This window comes from Cynocephalus volans, chromosome 2, assembly GCF_027409185.1.
Source record: "Cynocephalus volans isolate mCynVol1 chromosome 2, mCynVol1.pri, whole genome shotgun sequence".
Taxonomy (NCBI): Eukaryota; Metazoa; Chordata; class Mammalia; order Dermoptera; family Cynocephalidae; genus Cynocephalus; species Cynocephalus volans.
The window spans coordinates 157,452,415-157,477,229 of NC_084461.1; the positions used below are offsets into that span (position 1 = coordinate 157,452,415).

The 24,815-nt window shown below is 40.5% G+C and overlaps 1 protein-coding gene across 5 annotated transcripts in view; it reads left to right on the forward strand.

The window, feature by feature from the left end:
- NSD1 (nuclear receptor binding SET domain protein 1) overlaps positions 1–24,815 on the forward strand; it is a 151,662-nt gene that overhangs the window by 70,310 nt on the left and 56,537 nt on the right. For all 5 annotated transcript variants that reach the window (XM_063084455.1, XM_063084459.1, XM_063084462.1 and 2 more), the window contains one exon: positions 24,569–24,693. In XM_063084455.1, the coding sequence (XP_062940525.1) occupies positions 24,569–24,693 (125 nt within the window). The remainder of the gene's footprint in view (positions 1–24,568; positions 24,694–24,815) is intronic.

The following is a 24,815-nucleotide window of genomic DNA, read 5'->3' on the forward strand; positions in this document are numbered from 1 at the left end:
GGTTTCACAGTCCACGGGTTTGAGACTAATGACTAACTAAGATGTTGCTGTGGTTACCAATTTCGTATGTCTATCTCCGTGACTGCTCAGTTGGCCTCTAGTGCCTTGTGTGTTATGGTTGCCTCGGGTCTTGGGCCTCTCCGGGGAGCCACCTTTCTGGTCAGCTTGGACTCTGCTGGGCTGGTGGATCAGGTACCACAGGGTGTGTGATCTCTGTTGAGCTTTCACTTCCTGTGCAGGACTTCTCCCTGTTCCGTGCGCTCTGGCCCAGGCTGTTGGATCATGCAGTGGCGACCCCACAGGGTGTGTGGTTTCTGTCGAGTCTCCGCCTCCCTGGCCGCATGTCTCCCCACTCTGCGCACTGTGCTGGGCTGGGACGTGTCTTCTGCAACCCTCGTCTATCAGCTGGGCCTTCAAGACCCTGCTCGGCACCGCCTCACCTAGGAAGTCTACCAGGTTTCTGGTAGGCACAGACGACCGGTCACTCTGGGTGCCTTTGTAGCACTGTGTAGATCTTTCTTGGGACTTGTTCACCTTTGTATCCCCCCGGCATGGACCGAGTCTAGCGCCCGCCTGCAATCAGCCCTCTGGCAGGTTCAAGCGAACTTGGGAACTCTCCTACCACACTATTCCCAACCAGAAATTGGTTAGGCGTTTTTCCGAACTGGTGGCCGCAGAGATGGTATCTGCTTCCCAGTAACAGGAAGTTTACTGGGGGCCGGAGTCCAGGGTGTGGTGGAGTGACGGTCGTCCCCGCCCGTACTTCCTTGCCCTCCCAACACTGGCTGGGGACGCCCCATGCCACCAGCCCCACCAGAGAACTGCGGAGGGAGTGGGAGGGGAGGCCGGCCCGCAGGCGCCAGGAAGCCCCGTGCCAGGGCAAGCAAGTGGGAAGGCTCAGTGAGGAGCCGAGCCGAGCCAGGCCGGAGCTGTCAGCACCTGGGAAAATGGAGGCAGTCCCAGGGCGGTGAGTGACTTGGTGATGCAGGCGGAAGCCGGGTGGGCATCAGCCCCCCGAGCAGGGCTGGGCCAGGGGTCACTCAAAGGGCTGTGCCAGGTCGGGCGCTCACTCTCTGCCTTTGGTTTGTCGCCTTCCCCGTTCTCGGCCGCTGCCACCTCGGGCTGTTCCGTCAGTCCCGCGGCGCGGCTCGGGCGCTCCCAGGAGTCTTCTTTTATGCTGGCCTGATACCTCGAATCCTGAATAGGGCAGCTGGCCGCCTTCAGTGCGGCCCCGGCCTCCGGGATCCTGTCTGCATCCACAGCAGCCCTGGTGCCATGTTCCCTGTTTAGAGACTCACTTTTGCAGCTAAGAAACAGTTCTTTTCCTGCTCCACACTTCAAAGCTGTTGCTGTAAATGAGGCAGCCTGTCCTGTCGGGGCCATAGTGGCAGTCAGCCCCCACAACCAGCCAGCAGCAGCGGTCCTCCCTTAAGAGATGGCGAGAGGAAGGTCCAGATGTTTCCCGGCTGCCTGAGGCCCAGTGGCCGCCTTTTCCACCTCAGCTACTCCGCGCCAACCGCCGCAGCCACCGCCATCTTGGAATTCCATCCATTTATTTTTAGAAATTGTTTTACCAGAAGCTCTTTTCTCGCCCCTTCCTTTTATTGTCTTAGTAACATTTTTTGTTCCTGTTCCCCATTTCCTACCTTTTTAGATCTATAAACTTTTGGGGCTCAATCTGTTATTGCAGGTAATTGAGAGGCTCTGAGCCTAATATTATTTATTTATTTCTTTATAAATTTTTATTGAATCAAAATTGATTATACATATTTTTGGGGTTCAACATTGAGATATGTTAATCAAATCAATATTACTGTAATATGTATTGTAATAAATCATAATTATTCTTTATGCCCCTTGTCCAATCTCTCCCCATCCCCCTCCTCTCTCTAATTACCCTAGATTTCTTCTCTTCTGGAAGAATAATGGTTACTCTCTTGATTTGTTGCCTAGATAAAATGTCCAGTGCCGAGAGGTGTGATCAGGTCCCCCAGTATTATTGTAGAGCAGATGTTTCTTCTGTCACTCTGAAATGGTCTTTGTAGGGAGAGATATCCTCTTCTTTTTCTCTGCTGGTGGCTCTCCTTGTGTCAGTGCACTCCAGTGGCTGGCGGACCATCTGTGTGGTGGTTGTGGCATCTGGCTGCTTTTGTGGCAGCCATGGTTATTGTGGTGGCTGTGGTGGGCTACCCACATGGAGGTGATGTTTTTGGCATGCTCCTTTGTGCTGGTGGTATGCCTGAATGTGGGGAGAGTCTGGTCCCCGGCTTCAAGCCTTGTGTCTCCAGGCAGGCCTTGAGCTGCTGGCTCGGTGTGCCTGGTTAGGGGGGGGTGTCTGGACTCCTCCATGCCTCAGGTCCCTGGGTGGGCCCCGAGGCTCTGGCACAGTATGTCTGGTTGTGGGGGGTGGTCTGGTACGCTTCTCCATGCCTTAGGTACCCGGGCCGGTCCCAAGGTGCTGGCGGTATGCCTGGATGTGGAAGTGCAGTCCAGTCCCTGTCTCCAAGCCTTGGGTCCCTGGGTGAGCCCCAAGGGGCTGGCACAGTGTGCGTGGTTGTGGGAGGGAGGTCTGGTCCCCTTCTCCATGCCTTGCGTCCCCAGGCAGGCCATGAGGTGCTGGAGCAGTTTGCCTGGTTAAGGAGATGGCGGTCTGGTCCCTGTCTCCCTGCCTCGGATCCCCAGGTGGGCCCAGAGGCACTGGCGCAGTGTGCCTGGTTGTTCGGAGGAGTGTCCATTCCCTGGGTGGGCCCCCAGGTGCTGGCATGGTATATCTGGTTGTGGGAGGGGGGCCTGGTCCCCTTCTCCATGCATCCGGTCCCTGGGCAAGCCCCAAGGCGCTGGTGCGGTGTGCCTAGTTGTGTGTGGAGGGGCTTAGTCACCTTCTGCGTAACTCTGGTCCCCAGGCGGGCCCCAAGGCACTGGCTTGGTGTGCCTGGTTGTGGGAGGGGGTCCGGTCCACTTCTCTATGACTTGGGTCCCTTGCAGGTCCCTAGGCACTGGTGTGGTATGTCTGGTTGTGGGAGGGGGGTCCGGTCCCCTTTTCCATGCCTCAGGTCCCCGGTCGGGCCCCGAGGCACTGACGCAGTGTGCCTGGTTGTGGGAGGGGTCCCAGTTCCCTTCTGCATGTGTCCGTTCCCCAGGTGGGTCCCGAGGCACTGCCTTGGTGTGCGTCATAGAGAGAGGGAGGTCTGGACTACTTCTCCATCACTTGGGTCCTGTGCAGGCCCCAAGGCACTGGTGCAGTATGTCTGGTTGTGGGAGGGGGTTCTGGTCCCCTTTTCCATGTCTTAGGTCCCTGGGCAGGGCCCGATGCACTGGCACAGTGTGCCTGGTTGTGGGTGGGGGGTCTGGTCCTCTTCTCCATGCCTCAGGTCCCTGGGTGGGCCCCATATGCTGGTGCAGTATGCCTGGTTGTGGGAGGGGGGTCTGGTCCCCGACTCTGTGCCTTGGGTCATCAGTCGGGCCCTGAGATGCTGGCGCAGTATGCCTGGTTGTGGGGGGGAGGGGTCCAGTCCACTTCTCCATGCCTCAGGTCCCTAGGCTGGTCCCAAGGCACTGGTGGTATGCCTGGATGGAGGAGTGCAGTCCAGTCCCCAGCTCCCTGGCTCCAAGCCTCGTGTTCCCAGGCATGCCCCAACTCGCTGGAGGTGTGAGTGGTTGTGGGCAGGGGTCCAGTCCCCAGATCCATGCCTCATGTCCCCTGGTGGGCCCCAAGGTACTGGTGGTGTGCCTGGGCCAGAACTAATTTATTGTCCTTTGCTTACTTCTAAAATGGTGGAACTTCCTGTGGGAACCAGTACTTGAGCTGTGTGGTTGAGCTAAAGTGCTGCTTTGCTGCTGTTTCCCTAGGGAAGGCTTTTTGTGAAGGTCAGGGTTTAATGGTTAACCTTATAGGTACTTCCAGCTCTCTACGGACCCAGTGCACCTGGGTGGTGTAGATTCTCTGATTTGGGTCTGAGTTTTTTCATCAAACTGCACCCCGTGCAATTCTGCATTCCTGACCAGTCTCTTCTGAGTAGTCCTGTGCTTATTGGTGGGCCGATCGGCTGTCCTTGCTGTGTCCCAGTGTTCTCCTGGGGGGCCTGTCTCCCCCACCACCCGTGCTCCAAACATTTCCCCTGGGATGGACCATGCACCAGTCTCTTGTGATGACTCACTGGCCTCTGAATGGCTCCCCTTTTTCAGCTGTTCTGGCTCCTCGCTCCTGTGTGGGTCCATGGGAACCCTATTAGTGGTCTTGCTGTCCTGGGGGCCACCAAGGCCCTTTTCTCCCCTGCTGCCTCTAGGTAACTCTATCAGAAGGGCACAGCTGCAGCTTCTGCTGGCTCCTGCTCCATGCGCCCAGCAGCTGGAGCCTTAAAGTGGCCATGGCCTGAAATGCTCAGAGCAGTTTTTTCTTTCTCTCATTGCGGTTTCTCCTGCCTTCATGAACTCCGTAGGTCTCTCCTCCTCTTCCCCGACCTCCAGTAGCCCCAGCTTGGCTGATGTTACATTTTTATAGTCGTAAATTGGTTGATTTGTGGGAGAGAGTGACAGTGGGGACTGTCTATTCCGCCATCTTGACTGGAAGTCTGAGCCTAAGATTTAAATCCAGTTGTTAGTTTACAGAAAGCAAATAGACTTTATTGGTTATTAGTGTTTTTTTGATCACAACTTAAGATAGGTTCACACAAAAGGGACATGTATTTTGAAAAAAATGTGTGTTCTATAGTACTTATTTGTAGGTCTTAGGTGCCATAATTCCCTTCTGGAATGAGGTTTGTAAATAACAATAATGCAAGTACTGGAGTAACCTTCTTTAGCAGTGGAAGGAAAACAGCAGAAAACTTTGAAGATATTAACATTACACAATGTAGTTATTGAGGATAAAACTGAGTATCCTTAAACATAAGATTTCTCAAAGTTGTTTACCATAATAGATTTTTTTCCTAATAGGTTTATTGAAATGTAATTCACATATCATAAAATTAATCTTTTTAAAGTTTACAACTTGGTGGTTTTTAATATATTCAGAGTTGTGCAACAATCAGTGCAATCAGCTGTGGAACATTTGAATCACCCCAGAAAGAAACCCTGGACTTTTTATCAGTCTCCCTTCAATTTTCTCCAATCTATAGATTTGCCTATTTTGTACAGACCCTGGCAACTACCATTCTACGAATACTTCCTGTTTCTATGTTACTATACTTCATATAAGTAGAATTATGTAGTATTTGTCTTTTTGTGATTGGCTTATTTCATTTAGCATAGTGTTCTCAGGGTTCATCCTTGTTGTAGGATATGACCAGATCTCCTTTCTTAAGGTTGAATAATTTCCAGTGTATATATGTACCTACTACCTTTTCTTTATCCATTCATTAGTTGATGGACATTTAGGTTGCTTCCACGTCTTGACTGTTGTGAATAATGCTACAGTGAACATGGGTGTGCAAATATCTTTTCAAGATCTGGTTTTCAATTCTTTTGGATATATACCTATTAGGATTGCTGGATCATATAGTAATTCTACTTTTGATTTTTTGAGGAACCTCCTTACTGTTTTCTGTAGTCATCACACCATTTTACAATCCTACCAACACACGAGTTGCATAATGGCTCTTATTTCTCCACATCCTTGCTAGCATTTATTGTTTTCTGTGTTTTTGATAGTGGCCATACTAATGGGTGTGAGGTAATATCTCATTGTGGTTCTGATTTGCATTTCCCTGATGATTAGTGATATTGAGCATCTTTTTTTCATATGTTTATTGGCCATTTGTATATCTTCTCTGGAGAAACACCTATTTGTGTCTTTTATGCATTTTCTAATTTGGTTATTTGTTTTAAATTGAATTTTATGAGTTCTTCATGTATTCTGAATATAAATCACTTAAATCCAATATATGATTTGCAGATATTTTCTTCCATTCCATAAGTTGCCTTTGCACTCTGATTGTTTCCTTTGATGCACAGAAGTTTTAAAATTTGATGTAGTCCTGTTCATCTGTTTTTGCTTTTGTTAACTGTACTTTTGGTATTGTAGCCAAGAAATTATTCTTCATTCCAGTGTCATGAAGTTTTCCCCCTATGTTTTCTTCTAGAAGTTTTATAAATTTCAAGTCTTATGTTTAGGTCTTTGATCTACTTTTTTGTTAAATTTTGTACATGGTATAAGATAAGGGTCCATCTTCATCCTTCTGCATGTGGTTAAAATAGTTCCCTCTTTTCCATGGGGTATATTGCTAGACCCCCGATGATTGTCTGATACCATGGATAGTACCTAACTCTGTGTAGACAGTTCCTGCTTTAATGATAGTTTGACTTATGATTTTTCAGCTTTACAATGGGTTTATCAGGACATAACCCCATGGTAAGTAGAAGTGAATCTTGAGTTACCATGGTTCAATTTAGGATTTTTCAACTTTATTATGGGTTTATTGGGGTATTAAATACATTTTTGACTTAGGGTATTTTTGACTTATGATGGGTTTATTGGGCTGTAACCCCATTGTAAGTTGAGGAGCATCTGTGTATGCTATGGTTTATCTTTTTCTTTCCTTATATAACATTTTTATTCACTATGAATTTAATATGTATTCACTATAAAAACATTAAAAGTAGAAGGAAGAATTAAAATCATACATAATCCCACAAGTCAAAGAAAATAAAATTTTGTTTCCTGACAGTCATTTTCTATGGAAATATTTTCACATAGTTAAGATCATACTGTGTGGTTTGTGTTTTTTTGTTCTTTTTTTTGCCACAGAATAACTATACATTTAAAAAGACTAAGATCAAAGAATATGTATTCTCTGACCACCATTACATTAGGAAATTTAGAAAATTCACAAATGTGTGGACACTAAACAACACTTTTCTAAATAAACAATAGTAAAAAGAATCAGGGAGATTAGAGAGTACTTTGATATAAAAATCAAAGCACAGCATATCAATTTATAGGATGCAGGGTTTATGCAGTGCTTAGAGGAAAATTTATACTTGTAAACATATTAAAAATAAGAAAAATCTCAAATCAGAAATGTAAACTTCTACCTTAAGAAAATAGAAACAGAAGAGCAAACTAATCCAAAAGCAAATATAAGTAGGAAATAACAAAGATTACAACAGAAATATATAGAATAGGGAATTTAAAAACAATAGAGAAAATCAACAAAACCAAAGGTTAATTATTTTAAAAGATCAACAAAATTTTCAAACCTTTATCTGGAGTGACTAAAAAAAAGAGAGAAGACCAAAAGTACTAAAATCAGAAATAAAGTAGGGCATTATTACATTGTCATTATGGTTTTTTGTGGTGGTAAGATTTAGTTTCTTTCTCTTTCTTGTTTGCATTTTTGTTCTACTAGTGGGTTTTGTTCTTTCTTTTGTATTCATGGTAGTGATTATTGCTTTTTGGATTCCAGATGTAGGACTTCCTTGAGGATTTCTTGTATGGCTGGTTGTGTGGTGGTAAACTCCCACAGTTTTTGTCTGTCTGGAAAATACACTATTTCTCCTTCATTTCTGAAGGATAGCCTTGCTGGGTATGCTATTCTTGGCTGGCAGTTTTTTTCTTTTAGTATTTTTAATATATCATCCCATTTTCTTCTGGCCTGTGGAATTTCTGTGAGAAGTCTGCTGTTAGTCTCATAGGGGCTCCCTTATATGTGACTTGGTGCTTTTCTCTTGCTTCTTTTAAGATTCTCTCTTTGTCTTTGAGCTTTGCCAGTTTGACTATAATGTATCTTGGAGAGAATCCTTTTGGGTTGAATCTGGGAATTTTTGAGCCTCCTGGCTCTGAAGGTCTGTGTCTCTGCCTACACTTGGAGGTTTTCCCTTATTTCATTGCATAGATTCTCCATGCCTTTTCCTTTCTTCACCCGTAATTTGAATGTTTGTGTGCATAAAGTTGTCTGCTAGCTCTCTTAGATTTCACTTTTTAAAATTCTTTTTTACTTTTTCTTTGTCTGCCCAGGTTATTTCAAAAAGACTATCTTTAAGATCAGAAATTCTTTCTTCTGCTTGTTCTAGCCTGCTGCTTAAGCTCTTGTTTGTGTTTTTTATTTCACTGAGTGAATCTTTTAGTCCCATGAGTTCTGCTACATTCTTTTTTAAGATATTAATCTCTTTGTATATTTCCTCCTTTGTATCCTGGATTTTTTTTCTCATTTCATTATGTTGTCTGAATCTTCTTGTATCTCATTGAGTTTCCTTAAGATTGTTGCTCATAATTCCTTTTCGGTCATTTCAAAGGTTTCTTGCTCTATAGGGTCTGGTATTTGAGAATTACTGTATTTTTTGATGGTGTCATATTTTCTTGGATTTTCATCTTTCTAGTATCTCTGTGTTGATGTCTGGTCATCTGGTAGAATGGTAGCTTCTTCTATTACTCTGGAGTGGGCTTTGAGGAGAGAAACGTCCTCTTCTTTTTCCAGTTTCTGCTGGTGACTCTCCTTGTGTCAGTCCAGTCAGGTGTCTGGTGGGTCACCTGCATGGTGATGCTGGCTACTTCTGTGGTGTTGAGCAGCTTTTGTGGCAGCCACAGCTGTGGCAGAAGCTGTTGTGGGCCACCAGTGCAGAAGTGTTTTTGGCGTGCCCCTTGCTTGCTTTCTATCAAGGGATGCTGCCCTCAGCTCTTGCCTAGGACCCCAGGTGTCCTCTTCTTCTTGCCTGCTTCCAGGCGGAGGAGGCTGCCTTTGGCTCCTGCCTGGGACTCCAGGCGTGCTCTGCTTCTTGCCTGCTTCTGGGTGGAAGGGGCTGCCCTTGGCCTGTTTTTTCATATACATATGCACCGATGATAAAGTACAGTTTTAAAATTAGGCATAGTAAGAAATGAACTATAACTAATACAAGACATACATTGTTTTATTGTGCTTCGCTTTATTGCACTTTGTAATACTGCATTGTCTCCAAATTGAAGGTTTGTGGCACGCCTGTGATGAGCAAGTCTTTGGCACCCTTTTTCCAACAGCATGTACTGCCTTCATGTCTCTGTGTCATATGTTGGTAATTCTTGCAGTATTTCAAACTTTTTCATTATTATATCTGTTGTGGTGATCTATGATCAGTGATCTTTGATGTTATATTGTAATTCTTTTGATGGTCCCATGAACTGTGCCCATATAAGACATGAACTTAATCATACATTTTGTGTTGTTCTGACTTCTCCACCAACTGGTTGTTCTCCCTCCCATCTTTCTCCTCTCCTCAGGCCTACCTAATCTGAGACAAATTAGGCCAGTTAATAACTGTAATAGTTATTGATAAATTTTCATGTTTTTGAACCATGCTTGCATTCCAGAATTAAATGCCACTTGGTCATCAGGTATATTCTTTTTAATGTGCTATTGAACTTGGTTTGCTAGTTTTCTGTTGAGGATTTTTGCATTAATATTCATAAGGGATATTGGTGTGTAGTCTTGTATCTTTGTCTGGCTTTGGTATTCTTAATGCTGGCCTCATTAGATGAGTTTGGAAGTATTCTTCCTTTGGGTGTGCTGTTTTTTGTTTTTTGGGTTTTTTTGTCAGCTGGCTGGTGTAAGGGTCCAAACCCTTGATCTTGATGTTATAACACCTCACTAACCAACTGAGCTAACCAGACGGCCCATTATCTTCAGTTTTTTGGAAGAGTTTGAGAAGGATGAAATGCTTGGTAGAATTCTCCTGTGAAGCAATGTGGTCCTGGGGTTTTCTTTGTTCTAAGGTTTTTGATTACTTATTCAATCTCCTTACTAGCTATGAGTCTGTTTATATTTACTATTTCTTTATGATTCAGTCTTGGTAGGTTACATATTTCTAGGAATTCATCCATTTCTTCTAGGTTATTCAATTTGTTCATGTATAATTGTTTGTAGTAGTCTCTTATAACCTTTATATTTCTGTGACAATAGTTGTCATGTCTCTTTCCTAATTTTAATTATTTGAGTCTTCTCTTTTTTCTTGTTAATGTAGGTAAGTAATGTAGGTAAGGGCTTTTCTTTTTTGTTTTATTTTTAAAAAAAACCGTGCTGGTTCTTTAGCTCAGCTAGTTAGAGCACGGTGTTATAGATACCAGGCTCAAGGATTCCGATCCCCTTACTGGCCAGCCACCAAAAATTTTGGTTTTGTTGATTTTTTTTTCCTGTAAAGATGACCAGTAAGGGGATCTTAACCCTTGACTTGGTGTTGTCAACATCACGCTCTCCCAAGTGAACTAACTGGCCATCCCTATATAGGGATCTGAACCCGTGACCTTATTGTTATCAGCACCACACTCTCCCCAGTGAGCCACGGGCTGGCCCAGTTTCGTTGATTTTTAAAATTGTTTTTCTATTCTCTATTTTGTTTATATATGCTCTACTCTTTATTGCTTCCTTCCTTTTGTTAATTATGTGTTTAGTTTGTTCTTATTTTTCTATTTCCTTCAGGTATAAAATTAGGTTGTTGAGTTGAGATCTTTCTTTTCTAAAGTAAGGAGTTTTACCAGTATAAGCTTCTGTGTTAGTACTGCTTTTGCTACATCATGTAAGTTTTGGTATGTTGTGTTTTCATTTGTCTCAAGATATTTTCTAATTTCCCTTGTGATTTCTTGTTTGGTCCATTGGTTGCTAAAGAGTTTTGTTTAATTTCCACATATTTGTGAATTTTCCAGTGTTTGTATTGCCGTTGATTTCTACTTCTAGTTCATTTTGGTTGGAAAATTCACTTCGTATGAGTTCAGTCTTAAATTTAAGACTTGTTTGTAACCTAAAATGTGTCCTCGAGAAGAATGGGTATTTTGCTGCTGTTGGGTGGGTTGTTTTGTGTATGTCTGTTAGGTCCAGTTGGTCTGTAGTGTTAAGTCCTGTGTTTCCTTATTGATCTTCTATGTGGTTGTTCATTATAAAGTAGAGTATTGAAATTTCTTTGTTACTGTATGTTTCTTCCTTTAATTCTGTCAGTGTCTGCTTCATATATTTGGGTGCTCTGATGTAATAATAGTTAGCTTCCTGGTGAATTGATTCTTTTATCATTGTATCATGTCCTTCTTTGTTTCTTGTGATAGTTTTTGATTTAAAAGTGTATTTTTGGGGGCCGGCCCGTGGCTCACTTGGGAGAGTGTGCTGCTGATAATACCACTTTTTAAAAAAACAACACTTTTTAAAAAAACAACACTTTAAAAAAAAATGTATTTTGTGTGATGTAAGTATGGCCACTTCTGCTGTCTTTTTATTTTCTTTTGCCATTTGTGTGGAGTATCTTTACATTCTTTCACTTTCATCATATGTGTGTCCTTAAATCTAAAGTGAGTAATTTGTAGCTATCACATAATTACCTCATGTTTTTATTCATTCAGCCAATTTATCTTTTGATTGGGGAGTTTAATCCATTTACATTTCAAGTCATTTCCTTTTATTGTTGTTGGCTGGCTGGTATGGGGATCAAACCTTGGACCTTGATATTATCATCACCGTGCTCTAACCAACTGAACTAACTAGCCAGCCTAGTTTAAAGTAATGTCTGGTAGGAAAGAACTTGTTATTGCCATTTTTTTTTCCCCCCAAAAGACGACCGGTAAGGGGATCTTAACCCTTGACTTGGTGTTGTCAGCACCACGCTCCCCCAGTGAGCTAACCGGCCATCCGTATATGGGATCCGAACCCGTGGCCTTGGTGTTATCAGCACCACACTCTCCCGAGTGAGCCACAGGCCGGCCCGTTATTGCCATTTTGGTAATTGTTTTTTGTTTGCCTTATAGCTATTTTGTCCCTCTTTTTCTATCTTGATGCCTTTCTTTGTGTTTTTTTGATTTTTTTGTATTGACATGCTTTGTTTCCTTTCTTATTTTATTGTGTGTATCTTCTATAGGCTTTTCTATGTGGTTACCATGGGGCTTATATAAAACATCTTATGGTTACAGCAGTGTTTTTAAAGTTGTTAACAACTTAACTTCAAGTGTAATAGTAAACTCTGTTCTTTCACATCTCCCATCCCCACTCTCTTATTGCTGTCACAAATTACATCTTTATATAGAATATATCCATTAGCATGGTTTTATAATTAGTTTTTTTGGTTTTTAAAAAATACTTTTGTCTTTTAAATTCTGTACCAGAGTTAGGAGGGCTTTATGTACCATCATTACAGTATAACAGTGCAGTTGACCCTTGAACAACACAGGTTTGAACTGCATGGTTTCACTTACACATGGAGATTTTTCAGTAAATACTGGAAGATTTTTGATTAGTTATGTCATGAATGCATGAAATACCTATCCAAACAGTTAAGTAGCCTGCCTACCTTTAGGCTGTTAGTAGGCAGTTAGTAGTTAAGTCTTTAACTTCTTTAACAAAGGCTGAGAAAGTTCATCACTAGTGCCTTAAAATGCTAGTTGGAGTCTTATAAGTTGATACAAAAGGACACTAGACAGCAACAAGTAGGCATACAAAAATTAAAAACTTCTGTTAAAGGTAAATATAGAATACAGTTGACACTTTAACAACATGAAGGTTAGGGGCGCCAACCCTACTTAATAGTTATGGGAGTAAAAAGTTATGTGGCTTTTTGACTGCACAACTGTATTCTGTGTTTGTATATATATTTACCTTTACCAGCGAGCTTTTACTTTTTGTATGTCTTCTTGTTGCTGCCTAGTGTCCTTTTGTTTCAACCTGTAGGACTTTGTTTCGTATTTTAAGGTAGATCTAGTGGTGATGAACTCTCTTAGCTTTTGTTTATCTTTTAAAAGTATTTCTCCTTCAGTTTTGAAAGACAGGTCTGTTGAATTCAGTATTCTCAGTTGGCAGCTATTTTCTTTTCAATAAATTTTCAATAAATAAATTTCTTTCAATATATTGTCCCACTCCCATCTGGCCTATAAGGTTTTTCTGAGAAATCTACTGGTAATGTATTGCAAACTCCCTTTTATGTGATAAGTTGCTTTTCTTCCTGCTTTCAAGATTTTATTTTATTTTTACTTTGACTGCTTTTGAGACTCTTTTTCTTTGACTTTTGAAAGTTTAATTATAATGTGTCCCCAATGTGGGCCTCTTTGGGTTCATTCTTGTTTGAGTCTTTTGAGTTCTTTAATTTGGATGTCCTTTTCTTCCTCGTATTTGGGGAGTTTGGGGTCATTATTTAAGTAAGCAATTCTGTCCATTTCTCTCTCTCTCTTCGCCTTTTGTAACATCCATAATGTGTATATTGGTCTGCTTCATTACGGTGTCCCGTAAATCTTTTTTTCACTCTTCTTTATCGTTTTTTGCTCCTTTTATTCCATAATATCAAATTACCTGTCTTTGAGTTTGCTGATTCACTCTTCTGCTTGGTCAAGTCTACTGTTGAACTCCTATAGTGAATTTTTCAATTCATATTCTTCAGCTCCATAATTTGTTTTGTTTTTTGTTATAGTTTCTCTTTGTTGATATTCTAATTTTGTTCGTGTATTGCTTTCCTGATTTTGTATAGTTGTCTATTGGTGTTGTAGATCATTGAGCTTCATTAAGACAGTTATTTTTAATTTTTTCCTAGGTGGTTTATAGATGTCTGTTTTCTTGGGGTTAGTTTGTACAGACTTATTTTGATCTTTTATTGGGCCATGATTCCCTCTTTCTTCAGGTTCTTTTTGTGTGTTTTGTTATTGTTGTGTTTTATGTATTTGAAAACAACAGCTACTTACTTATCCCAGTCTTTACAGACTGGCTTCATACATGGGAATACCTTTATGAATCATCCCAGTTAGAGATTCTGGGGCCCTCTGAAGCCTTTTGGGGGGATGCAGTTTCTTTGGGCTTGTACATGTTGTTTCCCAATTAGATTTACCTAGTTTCTTTTTCAGGAAGTCCTAATATTGGGCTCCCTTTGTTGTCTGTCTCTGGTACTGCAGATTCTCTAATGCTAAGGAACAAGCTGCCCTGCTCTGCTTTGTTCTCAGTGGCCCCCAGGCATCTAAAGCATACTATCTCGCAGTCAGTTTCCAAAATCAGGCTAGACAGATACTGTCCCTGGGACAGTTCTCCATTCTTCTTCCATGGTGAGGCCTCTTGCACTGCAGGCAGTCTAGTTCTGTGAGAAGTCCCACTCTACCTTGTTATCAGCAGCCCCAGGCATCTAAACTATGGCAGTTCTGTTAGAACTCTAAGTTAGGTGAGACAGAAAGTAGTCCCTGAGGCAGCCCTCTGAATAGTCATAATAATAGCCCCAACCCCACTCCTCCCACTTCCCAAGGAGAAGTTGCCATTGGAGCTGGGCTGTGCTGTTTTGGGGAAGGGTTGATCACGATGAAGTGAGATGGCTTTTCTTATCCTATTCGATGTGGTTGTCTCATCATTGTGCTCATCTTGGGTACTGCAGCTTCTTAACTGGTTCTGGAGTTCTCATAAAGGTGTTCTGGTTCTTATATTGTTGTTAATTCAGAGTCTCTGTGGGGGAATGAAGGCTGGAACTTCCTGTTTTGCCATCTTGTGGATGTTCCTCTTTCTTCATGTGTTTAATGCCAAGCCATATTCCATTGTATGAATGAACCATATTTTATTTATCTATTCATCAGTTGATGTATGTTTGGGTTGTTTCTTTCCACTTTTTGGCATTTATGAATAATACTGTTTTTTTGCATGGATCTATGTTTTCATTTTTCTTGAGTGTATATACCTATGAGTGGAATTTCTGGGTCATTTGGTAATTGTATGTTTAATCCTTTAAGGAACTGCCAGAATGTTTTGCAAAGCTGCTTTGCCATTTTACATTCCAACTAGCAGTGTATGAGCTTTGCGATTTCTCCATATGCTCATCATCACTTACTTGTTTACATTCTACTGTGGGTGGAGTGGTATCTTATTGTGGTTTTCATTTGCATTTCCCTGATGGCTAATGATGTTCAGCATCGTTTCATATACTTATTGGTCATTTGTATATCTTCTTTGTAGAAATATCTATCTAGATTCTTTGTCTTATTTTATATTTTATTTTATTTTTTATTTTCTTAAGTATAATTTCCTAGAGGATAGTTTTTCTTCAGTCCTTATTTTAATTTTTTTCCCAGAGGATAGTTTTTCTTCAGTCCTTATTTTAATTTTTTTCCCAGAGGATAGTTTTTCTTCAGTCCTTAAGAATTCAGGTCCTTACATGCACTTTGGTGGAGGTCGTGGGGCAGCACCTAGGTTTAAATTGTTGTGGGGGTGTTTGTTCCTTCTGAGCTTCATGAGATTGATTCCTTACTATCTTGCTGTCAATGGCACAACTCACGCAGTAATGTAGCTTTACATATAGCTTGGAAAGCAGATAGGCAGCAAAGTGGAAATGTCCCTGATGGCTGAGGCCTTTAATATGTTTTGAATGACCAACTTCCTAATCATCTTGGTCCTAATCAACTGCCTTGCACCATCAGGTGCAGTTCATAGTGAATAGGCTGCATGTGGCTGCAGCTCTTTTTGGCACAACCATTGTTTCTTCTTTTTATTTGTCATTTTGGAAGTGAGAGCTTGAGACTTTGCCAGTGTTTTAATTGGGCTCTTTGTCTTTTTATTAAGTTGTAAGACGACTTTATATATTCCAGATATATATGTCCATTATTAGATGTTATATACAAATATTTTCTCATGTCCTTTAGGCTGTCCTTTTACTTGCTTGATTGTGTACACTTGGCCTTCTGTGTTTATGGGTTTTGCATCTGTGGATTCAAGCAATGCAGATGGAAGATACTTGAAAACAATTTATAGTAACAATACAATAATAAAATAATTTAGATTTTAAAAACAATACAGTATAACAATTTACACAGCATTTACATTGTATTAGGTATTATAAGTAATCTAGAGATGATTTAAAATGTATGAGAGGATGTGTGTAGATTAAATACAAATACTACATCATTTTATATAAGGGAACTTGAGTGTCCACAGTTTATTTTATCTCCATGGGGTCCTGGAACCAATGCCCCTATGGATACTGAGGGATGACTGACTGTACTCTGATCTGAAGCACAAAATTTTTCAATTTTGATTGAAAACTTTTTTTTTATTGTTTGTGCTTTTGGTGTCATGTCTAAGAACCATTGTGGGATCCTTGGTCATGACGATTTACCCCTATGTTTTCTTCTAAGCTCTTTGATCCATTTTGAACTATTTCTTATACATAGTGTGAGTTAGGGGTTCAACTTCATTCTTTTGCTTATAGGTATCCATTTGTCTCAGCACCATTTGTTGAAAGTAGTTTTCTTTCTCCATTGAATGGTCTTGGCACACTTGTTGAAAATCAATTTGCCATAAATATATAAGGGCTTATTTCTGGGCTCTCAGTTCCTTCTGTTGACTTATCTGTCTCTTTATGCCCATATCACATAGAGTTACTTACAATATTTTTGTAGTAAATTACTATATCTTTGAAATTGGAAAGTGTGAGTCTTCCAACTTTGTCCTTTTTCAAGGTCAGTTTGATTCTTCTGGTTCTTTTGTGTTTTGTATTAATCTTAGGACCAGCATATCAATTTGTTAAAAAAAAAAAAAACCAACAAAAAACCAAAAAAAACCAGCTGCGTTTTTGATAGGGATTGTGCTGAATCTGTAGGCCAGTTTGGGCAGTGTTAGCATCTTGTCACTATTAAGTCTTTCACTCCATGAACAGGGATGGCTTTTTATCTATTTAGGTTGTCCTTCATTTTTTTCAAAAATGTTTTGTAATTTTCAGTGTATGAGTCTTACACTTCTTTTATTAAATTTATTCCTAAGTATTTGTTTTTCAATTTTATTATAAATGAAATTATTTTCCTAATTTCATTATCAGATTGTTCACTGTAAATGTAGTTAACCTTTTGTATCCATGGGTTCCACATCCATGGATTCAATCAACCATAGATCAAAAATATTCAGGGGAAAAAAAAAAAGAATGGTTGGGTCTGTATTGAACATTTACATACTTTTTTTTCATTGTCATTACTTCCTAAACAATGCAGTATAACAACTATTTATCTAGTATTTACATTGTGTTAGGTATTATGAGTAATCTAAAGATGATCTAGAAGTGTATGGGAGTATATGCATAGGTATATGCAGATACATACCATTTTATATAAGGGACTTTAGCATCTGTGGATTTTTGTATCCACAATCCCCCACGGATACCATGGGATGGCCAGTTTTTGAATACTGATCTTGTGTTTTGCAACCTTGCTGAACTCTTTTATTAGGTCTAATACACAGTTTTTGTGAATTCCTTTGGATTTTCTGTGTATGTGACCAAGCATCTGCAAATAGAGGTAATTTTACTTCATGTTTTCTAATTTGGTTGTCTTTTTTTTTTTTCCCCCTCTCTTGCCTGCTTACCCAGGCTAGAACCTCTAGTGCAATGTTGACTATAAGTAGAGAGAGCAGACATCCTTGTTATTCTTGATCTTAGGGGTAAAACATTGTCTTACGGTTTTGGTGGATGACTTTTCATGTTGAGAAAGTTCCTTTCTGGACGAACTTTGTCAAGTTTGTCAGTTTTTTTTTTTTTTTTTTTAATGTCTATTGAGAAGATCATTTGTTTTTTCCCCTCTGTTCCATCAATATGATGTATTACATTGATTTTCATATTTTGAACCAACCTTGCAGTCGTGGGATAAATCCTACTTGGTCATGATGTATTTTTTATGTTGATAGATTTGGTTTGCTTATATTTTGTTGAGGACTTTTAAAATCTATCTTTATAAGGGAAGTTGGTCTGTAGTTTTCTTTTTTTATGATATTGTTGTTTAGTTTTGTTATCAGGGTAATACTGGCCTCATGGAATGAGTTGTGACGTAGGTACATGAGTTGTGACTTGGGTAGATTCTTAAGTAAAGCTTTGACATGATCCAATTGTGTCCCTTCTAATTGTATTTACCTTCATAGGAGAACTCTTTCAGTATCACTTTACAAGAAAGTATAGTTGGCTTTCAGTTGAGGTATCAAGTGTGTGCTAGACTGGGTGAGAATTCTTTGGTGTGAGAGTTTGTCCTTTTTGTTGGTAAAGTGTGGATTTTCACCTCTCATTTCTTAGTTTAGCTTAAGTTCGAAGAATTTATCCTTTTCCTTTTTCTCTGTGGTCTTGCTTTATTATTTCTGGTTCCAGTTTCCTCCAGTAGACACCAAAACTCAGGGCAATAATTATTCTTGGTTCAGGGCTTTACTGTTCAAAGTAGTTTGAACAGTGGTTTACAAAACTGTTACCTGTCTTCGTGAGGGGAAGGTAAGCTTAGATGTTGAGAGTACGTGTTTAGAACCTATTATAGCAATTTAACACAATAATTTTTTGTGTTGATTCTAACAATTAAAAATCAGGTTTGGGGGCCGAGCCCGTGGCGCACTCGGGAGAGTGCAGCGCTGGGAGCGCAGCAACGCTCCCGCCGCGGGTTCGGATCCTATATAAGAATAGCCCGTGCACTCACTGGCTGAGTACCGGTCACGAAAAAGACCAAAAAAAAAAAAAAAAAAAAAAATCAGGTTTGGCTTGTATTTTGTATGTTTCATTTCATTTTCCTAGTAATTCAAATAGACGATTTGAGAAGCAGTGGTTTGGAAATATAGCTCCCATCCTTGATTGGAGTCTTAGTTTTTTATCTCTCTTTTGGCAGGGAGAAGAGGTTTTTCTGTGTGGATCCGGAAATTATGGCTTTTTTTTTCCTGTTTGGATCTTATTTCTCTTTTGGCTGTGGGTTGAACTATTCTCTATTTAGCCTAATCCCATGCCTGGGCTTACCCTAGATTGCCCTGGCTTTGGCTCTAAAAATCTTTATTTGAAGCTACTGATAACAGGTTTATTATCTAGCCTGTTCCCCTGTTTGTCCTTGGATACCACCTCACTCAGTTACTTCTTCCTTGACATCCTTTACTTCTGTTTGTTTTTGGTGGCTGGTTGGTATGGGGTTTGAACCATTGACCTTGTTGTTACGACACTATGCTCTAACCACTTGAGCTAACTGATTGGCCCGACATCCTTTGCTTCTTTCACTGCCTTTATAGGTCTTCTCTTTGCTAGCAAATATGGTCACATGGGTGCTTGAAATTTTTTCCTTAATGTTGTTTATTACTAATTATACATGTTAGTATATTGTGAAAGCAAATACTGTCTTTTCCTTAGGAATAGTTCACAATTTTCTTTTATTATAATATTTCAGATGTTTTGCAATCTGTTTTTTTGTTGTTGTTGGCTGGCTGGTACAGGGATCCAAACCCGTGACCTTGAGGCTGCACTCTAAACAACTAAGCTATCCGACCAACTCCTCAAATATTTTACATATAATTTGACTTTTATTTACTTCAATTTCTAAATTTGTTTGGTTTTAAATATATTAATATAGTTATATAATTTGAAATTCAAAAGATGCAAAACATTCAGTAAAAATGTTCCTCCGAACCCTATCCTTCAGTGGCTCAGATCTCTTCTCCAGAGATATATTCAGTGAATGAATAAGCAAGAGAAGATAGACTTATATTTTTTTTAACAGATGTAACACTCTGTACATATTGTTTGCATCTTGATTTTTTCTTTCTCATTTCATTTCAGTACAGAATGAGTTTCTTTTTTTTTAACCTGCAGTGTATTTTTATTATAGTATGATGTAATTTGTTAAACCTGTCCCATTAATGGACATTTAGATGGTTTTCCATTTTCTGTTAATTTAAATTTTACTATAATTAATACCTTAAGTAATTTCATATATGTGTGAGAATCTGAAAGATAAATTGCTATAGAAGTTATTTTACTTAGTCATTGGGTTTGTATTTGACAATATCTCTTGGAATTCTAAATTATATTTTGTGGTTATTAGACTTAATATATTGCTACTAGCAGCACACAAAAGTATACAACTTGGCATTTGGTGTGTATTTCTTTAACATCCGCTCTAACCCCCCCTCTATTTTAAGTCTGTATCCCTACTCAAAATCTAGTCATTAAAAAAAAAAAAAGTACAGTATGAAATTTTGTAAAGGGGCTATATATATAGATATAGTTTTGACTCTAGGAAGTACGTTAATGTGAATGAAGCTATGTTTCAGAAGGTTAATTTTACCTTAGTTATTTGGAATTAACAATACATTTTTCTAGTTTTATAGTCTTGTCAAATTTATATCTGTAGCGCAGGGAAAGGATAGAGTTGTGAGGGAAATTTTCACTGAATACTGTTACACATGACAGGTATTTTATGTTAAAATGACCTTATCTTTTTTAGAGATACATGAGGAAATGTGTGGATGAAATGTTATGCTGTCTGGGAGGTGTTTCAAAATAACTTGGAAAGAGAGTGAGGGTAGAGATGAAACAAGATTGGCTCTGAATTTGTAATTGTTGAGTCCAGGTGATGGGTACATGGGATTCATTATACTGGTTTTGTAGGTGTTGAATTTTCTATAATAAAAGTTTTTCAATAGGATTTAAGGTCAAAGAAAGTGGTAAGTATTTGGGTAGATCTGAATAACAATTATTGTAAAAATAATAATAATGCCCTATGGAATTAAATATATATAAAATTAAAATATGCAACAGTAAATATAAGTTAGGATGGTGGCAGGTGGAAATGAGTTCCTTTCACTCTTGGGGAGAATGATGATGATACTGATTAACCTTGGACTTTGAGTTAAGAATCCATATTTAACTTTTTAGAATAGCCTAAATATAGAACAGGTATAGGATAAATAGAAAGCAGAAAGTTCCCTTGTCATTTATTTGTTTGAGTAGTCAACCTGTAGGTTTTCCCATAGTCCTTATTGTAGTTTGTACTCCTGTTGTATAGTTTAAGATTAAATTCCTCTGACCTTTGTGTTTCATGGAACTTCGTATTTTATTCTAAAGACTGGATTGCGGTTCGGTTTCCACCTTCCCTCCCTCTTGTGCCCTTCTATCAGTTGCAACTTTTCTGACATTAGCAGACATTAATAGACAAAGAAAGTTATAAATGCTGCTTTGAAGAAAAATAAAGCAGAGTTAGGGGAATGGGAAATGCTGGAGGGTTCCAGTTCTGTGTAGGGTGATCAAGATAGGCCTGGCCTTGGTGAGGGTATTTGAGCAAAGATTTGAGAGAGCGAGCTATGTGGCTGTCTGAGGAATAGCTGCTGATTTTCACTCTTGGTGCCTTGTTTTCTCTTGTGTTTGTTTTATTTAGTGATAGCTGTTTTTCAAAAATTATAGGTGGGGATTCTTTGATACTGTTGTAAGATTTTTATATTATATGAGGCCTTAGGATGAAAGCTCTTTTCTCTGAAGAGGATTTGAATTTGCTTTTGTCAGGTGCCTGGGAGATTGAGGTTTCCTGGTCCCTCAAGCTACACAGAAGGGGCAACCCATGACCACAACTTCTGGCAGACTCGTTCTCCCCACTTCCTACCTTCTACTTTGTGCCAAGGCACAAGGGAAAGCCCTGTGGTCTCCTGGCAGTGGAAATGGTATACATCTGCTTCACCATTACTCTGATGATAGAGCCTTTTAGGGGCCCTAGCTTCATCTCCTTTAAACTTATGCCCCACTTGCTTTAACTTTTTGGACTGCCAAAAAGCCCTCAGGACAAAATTTGTTTCAGTGCTTATTTCTCTGGGTTATCACTTTTCTTTTTTTTTTATTGAATCAAAATTGATTATACATATTTTTGGCATTCAACATTGAGCTGTGTTGATCAAATCAATATTATTAGCATATGTATTGTTACAAATCGTAATTATTCTTTATGTCCCTCGTCCAATCTCTCCCCATCCCCCTCTCCCTACCCTATAATTACCCTAGATTTCTTCTCTCCTTCTGAAAGAATAATGGTTACTCTCTTGACTTGTTGCCTAGATGATCTGTCTAGTGCTGAGAGGTGTGATCAGGTGTCCCGATATTATCGTAGAGCAGATGCTTCTTCTGTCACTCTGCAATGGCCTTTGTGGAGAGAGACAGCCTCCTCTTTTCTTTATTTCTGCTGGTGACTCTCCTTGTGTCAGTGCATTCCAGTGGCTTGCAGACCATCTGCATGGTGGTTGTGGTGTCTAGCCGCTTTCACGGCAGCCATGGTTATTATGGTGGCTGTGGTGGGCCACCCACATGAAGGTGATGTTTTTGGCATGCTCCTTGAGGTGCTGGCGCGGTGTGCCTGGTTGTAGGAGTGGAGTCTAGTCTTTGGCTCCATGTCTCGGGTCCCTGGGTGGGCCCCAGGTGCTGGTGTGGTGTGCTTGGTTGAGGGGAATGAGGTCCAGTCCCTGGCTCCATCCCTTGGGTCCCTGGGTGGACCCCGAGGTGCTGGCATGGTGTGCCTGGTTGAGGGGAGGGAGTTCCGGTCCCTGGCTTCATCCCTCGGGTCCCTGAGCGGGTCCTGAGGTGCTGGTGGTGTGCCTGGTTGTTGGAGAGGGCTCTGGTCCCTGGCTCCATGCCTTACGTCCATGGGCAGACCCACGGCACTAGCGGTTTGTCTGTGCTGGAACTAGTTTTTTTGTCCTTTGCTTACTTCTAAAGTGGGGGAACTTCCTGTTGGGACCAGTACTTGAGCTCTGTGGTTTAAGCTAAATTGCTGCTTTGCTGCTGGTTTCCTAGGGAAGGCTTTTTGTGTAGCACAAGTTATAGTGGTTGACTTTATAGGTACATCTGGCCCTCCAGAGACTCAGTGCACATGGGTTGTGTAGTAATTCTGATCTGGGCCTGAGTCTTTTCATCAAACTGCACCCCATACAATTCTATATTCCTGACCAGTCTTCTCTTAGTGGTCCTATGCTGATTGGGGTGCAGATCAGCTGTCCTTACTGTGCCCCAGTGTTCCCCCAGTGGGCCTGTCTCTCCCACTGTTCATGCTGCAAACTCTTCCTGTGGGATGGGCTGTGCACCAGTCCTTTGCGATGACTCACTGGCCTCTGAGTGGCTCCATTTTTTCAGTTGTTGTGGCTCCTCGCTCCTATGTGGGTCCATGGGAACCCCATTCATGGTCTTGCTGGCCTGGGGGCCACCACGTCCCTCTTCTCTCCTACCAACTCCAAGCAACTCCATCCAAAGGGCACCTCTGCTGGCTCCTGCTCTGTGTGCTCAGCAGCTCCAGTCCCAAGGCAGCCACGGCACTAAATGGTCAGAGCAGTTTTTTCTTTCTCTCATCGTGGCTTCTCCCACGTTCATGCACTCTGTAGGTCTCTCCTCTTCTCCTGAGCTCCAGCAGCCCCAGCTTGGCAGTTGTTGCTTTTTTATATAGTTGTAAATTGGTTGATTTCTGGGAGAGTGTGATTCTGGGGACCATCTGTTCTGCCATCTTGATTGAAACTCATTAATATTAACTTTAAAGTAAAATGTTATAACTTCTGTTTACTGCTATGAAATTACAGGAGTTAGAATTAGTAAAAGTAAATTATCTCCCACATCTTGTCCTAGTGATGGTTTAATGGCTTGTTTCCATATGTGCTATCTGAGGAGGAAGAGCTTTTGTGAAGCTTGCAATTCCTGTGACCTTTGTCTTTTTGTTCTCAACGTTTACTTTCCTTTTATTGAGAGAATGTCAATAATGCCACATTCAGCTGAGACAGAAGTAGTTTCCTTTGAGGTCAATGTATTGTGAAATGACTCTTGCCTCCTAAGTAGGCTGTATCTTGCATTCTATAGGTATCAGCCTCTGTTCCCAAAGAGCTTACAGTGCAGTAGAGTGACTATAACATATTATATACATTAAAACTCAGACAACGTTTTATAGGGAAATTGTAATAGCTATTTGATTCCACCATCAATTCAAGGAAACATGTTATATTTTGATATTTTATATAACAAGACTTTTAAAAAACAAATACCCCAAATTCTATAGTTTTCTTATTTTCCTGTCTTTCACATTCATGGCATCATACACTTTTTATCTCGTTGTATAAAAATTTTTTTTTTGAGAATTCTACTTAGAAATATATATTCCTCAGTTTTCTAATGTGAAACTCACTACAACCATATGATACTAAATTGATGAAGTGTTTGTAAAGTGTTTTTGAAATTTATGTGGTATTGCTGGTTAGATAAATATTCTGTGGTTATAATCCAGAGAGGTTGTTTAAAATAATCCGTGGTGTAACTTATCAGCTTTTACCTGATTTGGACTCTCTCTCCATATATTTGTTTTTCGTGGCTGGCTGGTGAGGGGATTCAAACGCTTGACCTTGGTGTTACCACCACTGTGTTCTAACCAACTGAGCTAACAGGCCAGCCCTTCTTTATCTTTTTGTTGGGTATATATTTGCTTTATTCGTACTGGTGTTAATCACCATAGGACACTAGTTTCGATTTAACCTTTTCCTTAAGATTGGATGGGCCATGTATGCGTGCGTGCGTGCGTGCGTGCGTGCGTGCGTGCGTGCGTGCGTGCGTGCGTGCGTGCGTGCGTGCGTGCGTGCGTGCGTGCGTGCGTGCGTGCGTGCGTGCGTGCGTGCGTGTGTGTGTGTGTGTGTGTGTGTGTGTGTGTTGGGTTATGTGTTGGGTTATGTGTGTGTTAACAAAAGTACACCCACCTCCACTTTTGCATATGATAAACCAGAGCAAATTATTTTGATCCTGTTGCAGCTTAATAAGCCAGGGTCTTTTTGGTAGTTGTTTCCCCTCTCAGTATTTTTGGTAGTAAGGAGATGGTTTCATGAAAACAATGGGGTTTTCTCTAGCTTTTTGGTTAATACTGAGCTTCATTCTCTTCTTTTAGCTGTACGTTCAGAGAAGAAACGCCTTAGGAAGCCCAGCAAATGGCTTCTGGAATATTCAGAAGAATATGATCAGATATTTGCTCCTAAGAAAAAACAGAAGAAGGTACAGGAACAGGTGCACAAGGTATGTTCCAACATTTTAACAAAATTTCATTTGTCCTCTGGGAAACTGTAATTTCGCCTTCAGTATTGTATTTTATCTTCATGAGACAATAACTTCCTAACATGAGATCTTGCTTTCTTTAG